Here is a 7372-nt window from a genome sequence, read left to right on the forward strand (position 1 = left end):
TCAATCTCACTTCTACTATCACTGAACTCAGATGGGTCTTCGGATGTCTCCTCATCACCCCATGTGGATATGAAAGATTTCTTCTATTTTTCAAGAGTGTTGGCACACTTGGCAGCAATGTGACCAAAACCTTGACATTATTGGCATTGTATCCTTTCTTTCTTGAACCTGGTTCTTCCTTCACTGGATTCTCCCTTTTTAAATCTTTGACTACCACCTCCTGACTCATTCTTTGATTGGAAGTTTCCATTACTCTTCTGGGGATTGGGTGAAGAATAATCCTTGAATTTTGCCTTATTGAACTTCCTATATATCTTTTCCAAATTCTTCGTTAATAGTGCCAGCTGCTCAAGAAATGAGAGTTGCTCACCTGTGCTTACAGATATATCTTCCACTCCAGGTTTAAAAGCAACAGATTTCGATTTGGACTTATCTCTATTCCTCATAGCCAAAGTCATCTCATGGGTTCTGAGCTTTCCCATTAGATCATCAAACCGCAAGTTCTCGAAATCAGTAGATTCACTAATTGCATCCATCTTCGAGCTAAATTTCTCCGGTAGTGAGATCAGCACCTTTCTCACCAGTTTGGACTCCAGAATTATCTCGCCAAGAGCAGTGGATTCATTAGCAATGTAACGAAGATTCTTTTCAAAATCAGTAATAGTTTCATCATCTTTCATGGTTAGAGATTCAAACCTAATAGAGATGAGATGTAGTTTGGATTGTCTGACTGATTTTGTTCTTTCATACGTGAGTTGAAGTGCATCCCACGATTCCTTTGTAGTCTCGAAAGTTTGGATGATCTTGAAGACACTGGGACGTACGGCACATTGAATGATGCTGACAGCTTTGCTGTTTGCGACATAGGTAGTTGATTCAGCTGCTGTCCATTGGTCTTCACTCTTGACTGCTTCAACACCATCAATAGTGGCAGTAGGAGGTGTCCACATGACCTATGTAGCACGCCAGATAGCTTCATCCTGGCTTTTCGAGTACCACTTCATTCTGTTTTTTCAATAGTCATAATTGGATTCTGTCAGTAAGGGAGGACGAGTGGTTGAACCGCCTTCTTCAATCCTGTCTTCCATGGTCAGAATACGCAAGATCTTTTCTCAAGAAGATTTCTTGAGCCCGCTCTAATACCACTTAAAAGTGTATTCTAACTAAATTGACAGATTAGTGCAGCTGTGCTAACGGTGGCAAGTTAACACAGAATAATAAAAACAGTGCAGTAAGTAAATAACAAAGAATATGTTGACGCAGTTCTGTTTACCCTACTCTACGGGGCCTCGCCCAGTGATAAACGGCATTCCACTATTCTTGCAACAATAGGACAGTACTTTGATTACAATTCGCAAATATATAATCTACTTCCTATTTCACTAAGCGGATCCTTCGTTTATACTAACAGCCTAATCAAAATGGACTAGGACTTACAGAACGATCTTACCAAACGGGTAAGGACTTTCTCGTAATCTCCTCATAGAAAAAGAGCGTCGGTTGCCTTGTCAGTCGGACAAGGAATTTCTTGCAATCCCCAGATGGATTACAAGCGCCACCAAAAGATGCACTACAAAGAACAACTCTGAAGTAGTTTGATAAGTGCTCACAGTAATCACACACACCCTCTCAACAGTTCACGGACACACAGGTCAAACAGATCGTGAACAGTATGGTGTAAAGAAAAATGCCGCTCAAGACTTGTGTCAAGGGTTGTAGAATCTTCATCCTTTTATACTTACAACCCACAATTTTGGAGAATCAGAGTTCTTCATAGAATAGGAAACACTTCCCTTTTTAAAATATGAATTGTATCCCATGAGAATCCTTTTATTAATATAATTCCTTCCATTAAGGATTAAAGGAAATCCATAATTTAAAGCAAATCAAATCGAAAATCATATATGATTTCAGTTACTAGTTTCCATAAGACTTGTATTGCAAGATCAAATTAAATCTTCAGTATTAAATAGTTTTGACGAAAATAGCCAACTCACATATAACTGTCGTAACTGTGAAAACTGTATCTGGTTAACACTAGTTCGCACCATAGACAGTTTGCTTCAACAATAATGATTTGTGCGCTACATAAGGAAAAAAAAAAATAACAACAAAGTAGTTTATATTTTCTTGTAATTGGCCTCATTTCACTAATATTCAGGAAATTAGAACAACTGCTAGCTAAATTGCCTCTTCCATCATTAATCAGTATTCAGGAAAATCGATATTTAACTTAAGTATGGTACTAGTATATTTTAAATCTTTGCTGAAATGGAAGTAAGAGAAATTAGTTGCTCGCTTTGTTAGGAAAATCGATATTAACTAAATTATGTTAATTGTGTGAATTTCCAGTGTTGTGAAATCAAACTATAGCCGGATCAACTGACATCGGTGACTGGTGAAATCTGGGATTCGCGTTCTTCTTTACGGGCAATTAATTACTTAATAACCTTTTTCTAATTATTCCATCGGTTGCATTAAATATGTTGTTAACTTTAACGATTGCAATAAATAAAATGTGGCAGTGGAGATATGATGCATGCAACTATGACGTTCATGGGGACTCGAACAGTAAACATCGGGAGGAACTTAGATTTGAGAACTAATATATATATAGGGCAGAGTGTTTGGCTTGATGAGACGGATCAGGTTAGTTTTTTACAATTATTTGTAATTAATGATTAAAGTTCTAGGAAATCCTAAGTACAGGCATTGAATAAATCCAATGATGTAATCTCAACATCATGATAAGTGTGTATTTTAATTAAGGTGATTAGAAATTCATAATGAAAAGTTAAGGTATTTCTTTTTAGAATTGAGCATCTACTTTTTCTTTTCTTTTTTGTATGTTTTAATGAATTATTTCCAACAATTTTAGAATTATCTTACACTAAGCTTTATTTTCTACCTATTACAGCTAGCATTCTTGATCTAAATTAATCTTTCAAACATAAAATTCTGAATTACTTATTGATTAGCAAGAGATTAGAGATAGGAACCAAAATTAATTTGACGATAAAATATACTAATTAAGATCCAAAAAAAGACCTAGTACTTCACTGCAAGCAACCAAACCCTGTGAAGAAATTCAAGCTGAAGGGTCTAAATGTTGTCAGGAAATAAATTTTGTCATCCCTTGCAAAAAGGAGGATTAGTGCATTCCTAGGATTCCTAGTACAGTACAGTATTCCTAAACTTGGAGATGAAGCAACCCAAACCCTTTGAAGAAATTCAAGCTGAAGGCAGGGTCGACTCAAACTGAAGAGAATGATTAGGAAAAAGGTGAAGTGGGTGAGAAGAGGAAAGAAAACTCTGACTACTGGAACTGATCAGAAAGTCGAAGCTTGACAGGGGGACGAAAATCAACCAAAAATAAAGTTAAGACCCGAATTGGCGAAATCATAAAAGATGGAAGAGAAGCTGTCGTGAGCAATTGTGATTGGCCTTTCGCTCGGAATGATCGATTTGGAAATAAATGCTGAAATCGCTGGGTTGGAGTTAGGGGTTTGAAGGAAGCTTCGATGATCACTTTGGGGTTTTCTTTGTGCAAGTCGAACTGGTTTAATTTCGGAATAATGAAAGAGAAGTAATGAAGTTGTCAATATATGTTCAAAGAAAAAGAACAGAAAAAGGCCTATCGGCAAAGTAAAAGATAGAATAAAAAAGATAATTTTTCATTAATTGATTGATTTAAATGAGAAATGTGTCCTTCATTATAAAACATGTTCGTCTAAAGTATATTGGCTCAGCCCTATACAAATCTAAAACACCCCATACCTGATCACACGGCAACTCTAAAATTAATTGGTACAAACAATACAAGCTTGGAGTAGTAGAGATGATCAGCTTCACTCTCCTTCCTCCATTGTATAGACAGGTATTTGCCAAACATTTGTGTTCTTCTTTGCGTCATCAGTCAGGCTTAGATCCGTATCATCTTCTTTAAATGTTCTGATGAATGTTTTAGCTCCCATCAGAATAAGTCTCTCCACCATGAATAATTGATAATTATTCTCTATCACAGGATCCAGAATTTCACTAAAATTTGATGAATATGCCATTTTGTATCTGCAAATTAATGAGAGTCGCCAAAGAATGTGATTATGTGTTGAGCAGCTAATTAGAAAGTAAAAAATAATCAGCATTAATTATTTACCTGACCGATAAAGGTGAAAAGAATTCTTGTTTTCTCTCATTTGAAGCAATAAAAAGGGTTCTTCCAGAGGGAACCCATTTTGCGATCCGGCCGAGGATAAACTCTGGCCGTGTATCTCTATCTAGATGAGGATGCAAACTCCTTTCAACCCCAAATCTATCTTTTCTCGTTTTTATTTTATCACCGCGGCGAACATGGATGCCATCATAATCACCAAGTTGTGCCTTGATCTGTCCAGAACAAAGAAATCAGAAAAACTCTTTCTTTTCTTTTCTTTTCTTTTCTTTTCTTTTTTCATCGGAAGAGTATACAAGGCTTAAATGATACAAATATATATGTGTGTATATATATATTCTGTAATTTACAAACTAAGCGAACAAGTTGAATATTAGGAATGTATATGAGGCTAGTAACTAGCAAAAAGCAGAGTGTTCTCAACTGTGAAAATATACATAATCAAATATCAGTGGCATTACATATTATAACAAACCTTGTCAGCTGCATCTCTCAGTTTGCTTGCTGCCATTTTAGGAAGAAATGAATATGGTAACGTAATAGCACTACGGTTGAGTCGATCCTTGCACTCCATAAACCTGAATGATGATCATTATTAGAACCTATATATGCAAAAGCAGTATAGATTCAAACTTTAGGCTCAAGGAAACAAAAAAGAGAAAGATGGGCAGTAAAATGTTCTATCATCAGATCAGTAGAATATCAAATGAAGTCTAATTACTAATTTTTTCAACACCCTGAATCCAAACAAACACATAATACAGTGTAATTACTCACATGAAAAATGAATTACCATGAAAGTGGGCTTGCTGTCCGGTTTACAAGTAAGAGATTTTGATACCGACCATTCTCTTTGAGATCAACCCGACTAACTCCTTCCACGTGGGCAACTCCCTGTGCTCCCAACTTCATACTTGTCGATAGTACATGAAACCACATTTTTGAATTGTCTAAAATTACAGGGACAGTTTCAGATATGAGATCTATGTCGTACAAGGAATCCATGGAACAAGAGCTCGCTGCCCATCTATATCCAATAAAAAGGACCTTAGATTAGTTACTATATTTTGATCAAACACTGGGAAAGGAACAAATAAACCAATGCAACGTTCTCAATAACAAGGTTTCTGAGATATTGAAAACATCCACAGAGAGACGCTTAATTAATGTACCTGTCTTCTTGACTTCCACCATTAGAATGATGAAGAATTCCTTTCTTATTATGAATTGGATTAATGCACATCCTAGAAGGCATTACAAACGTTCTGCAATAAGAAAAAAGAAAAACTCAGATTTAAGTTTCCAAGCATCTAAAACATGAACCTAAACCACACTTATCCCCATCCTGATGACTCCAAGGATGATAAGACACTACCCACAGGAGCAGTATAAATCTAGGATTCCGATAGCTGAGCCTAACTCCCCTCTAATTGCCTACATTTTCTCAGTTAAATTGATTCATTTCAATAAAAAGCTTTACCTATTAAGAATCATGGCTTCTTCAAGAGCACATCTGAGACTAGATTCTTGGTGACCCAAACCCTCACAAGAATCGCAGTGTTTACCAGGACAATCGATTCGATTACCCCAATACAAGTACTTGTCGTGCAAAGTGTGTAATTTTTTCAAACGGTTCTTTGGATTTGTGAAGTTTCGAAGTGTTTTTGGACTAGAAAAAGAAAACCCATCAGTGAAATCAAGCGAAGCTAATAGAAACAACAATGCGAGAAGAGTTAAGACGAGGGTTGTGAGAAACAGGTATGAAGGAGATGATTTGGGTTTTGTTTTGGGTTTATGGGTTTTGCTAATTGCCATTGAAAAATATCAGTCTTGCTTTGCAAAATGCAGATGATGAGCAGAGAAGAAGGAGATGGCAATTGAAGAAACCGAAGTTGCAGAGCGTGAGCTTCTACGGTAATATCAATCAGTCCCTATAGTTATGAAACTATTTCAAAATAGGTCGTTAACAACTGAAATTGATCTCTATTTAAAAGAAATAAATATTCGGTAAGGATTACTTTTTACTTTTACTTGTATGTAAGGACTAATATGGATTATTTGCAAATTTATAAAGACGAATTTTTAGATAGATCTTACCAGTTCAGCTAGTGGTCCCCAGTCCATCCCAAAAAAAAAACATTATAAATAACGGTGTTGATAAACTTAGGGAAAATCGATACCACACACCCTGAACCGGTTTCGAACCGAAACACACAATCATCACTTCGTTGGACACATGGCGCTTAGGTGGAGTTTATTATTTTGTAGTTCCCTTTCGTCCTCCACCTTTTAAGTTTAGATCAGATGGCCTTTGCACAACCTGATCTCTCTTAAAACGTCCTTCAACTAAGTCACACACATACACTTTCGTTCCGACCACCCAGTACCAGCGATTTAGTGTCGCCGCCGTGATTTCTCCGACCATCCTCCTTGTGAATTAGTTCCTTCGAAGAGGTCCTCATAAAGCTGTTTGGTTGGAATCTCCCTCGTCGTAGTCAAATTCCGATCATTAGCTATCTTCTTCGTCGACGGCCAAAATAAACACTGGTGGTGTCGCCTGCTCCCTCGATCTGTGTGCCGCTGAACGGATAAGAAGAAAAAACGGCTGGAGATGATCGAGCGTCGCACGGTGGAGAGAGAAGTGGCGGCTTTGGAGAAAACCAGATAACTGGATCTGGTGAAGGAGACACAACGCCGACTGTGATCGATGGCGACAAGGGCAATCTCGAAATTGGAGGAATAGGCGGCGATGGTGCCATGGTCGACGGCTTAAATAGAGAGAGCGCCGTTGGAGATGCAACTTTCATGATATGACGAAGTCATCCCTAAATATTCATGTGTTTTTCGATCTGATCCTCATTTTAATATTCTAGCTTTTGTAACTTACTTGTGTACGTTATTCTTGCAGACGGTTGAACCTTCTCCATCTAATTTGAACCCTTAAATACTGACATGGATTCACAGTTTGCCCAATTCCCCGGTATGGAGATTTCTCTTTTATTGTTAATTTTAAATTTCTCGCTAAATGTCCTTGCTATATCAATAAGTATTTATATTAATGAGGCAATAATTACATCAAATTAGCGTAATTACTTAAAATGAAGCAAAGCACATTGTAAAGATATACAGTATTATTTTTCGTCTTAAATGCTGCAGTGGGTGTCCCTCCCATGTCACATGCAAGTACTAGGACTCTTAAAC

General features: G+C 37.0%; 1 protein-coding gene across 1 annotated transcript; it reads right to left on the reverse strand.

The window, feature by feature from the left end:
* Nucleotides 1-3848: 3848 nt before the first annotated feature.
* LOC139882514 (uncharacterized) lies at nucleotides 3849-5986 on the reverse strand. Its single transcript, XM_071866819.1, has 6 exons — nucleotides 5652-5986; nucleotides 5344-5436; nucleotides 4965-5198; nucleotides 4647-4749; nucleotides 4157-4386; nucleotides 3849-4068 (listed from the first exon to the last, which is right to left on the reverse strand). The coding sequence occupies exons 1-6, from the start codon at nucleotides 5984-5986 to the stop codon at nucleotides 3849-3851; spliced, it is 1215 nt and encodes a 404-aa protein (XP_071722920.1).
* Between the last annotated feature and the right edge of the window lie 1386 nt (nucleotides 5987-7372).

The sequence above is a fragment of the Rutidosis leptorrhynchoides genome, unplaced genomic scaffold (genome assembly GCF_046630445.1).
Source record: "Rutidosis leptorrhynchoides isolate AG116_Rl617_1_P2 unplaced genomic scaffold, CSIRO_AGI_Rlap_v1 contig279, whole genome shotgun sequence".
NCBI classification, from domain to species: Eukaryota; Viridiplantae; Streptophyta; class Magnoliopsida; order Asterales; family Asteraceae; genus Rutidosis; species Rutidosis leptorrhynchoides.

Bases quoted from the DNA above. Each gene is read 5' to 3' on its own strand.
- LOC139882514 (XM_071866819.1), bottom strand. From the start codon at position 5,986: ATGGCAATTAGCAAAACCCATAAACCCAAAACAAAACCCAAATCATCT. The intron at 5,199-5,343 runs GTACATTAATTA...TATTGGATATAG, and splicing joins GGTGGAAGTCAAGAAGACAG to ATGGGCAGCGAGCTCTTGTT. The intron at 4,069-4,156 runs GTAAATAATTAA...ATTAATTTGCAG, and splicing joins TTTTCACCTTTATCGGTCAG to ATACAAAATGGCATATTCAT.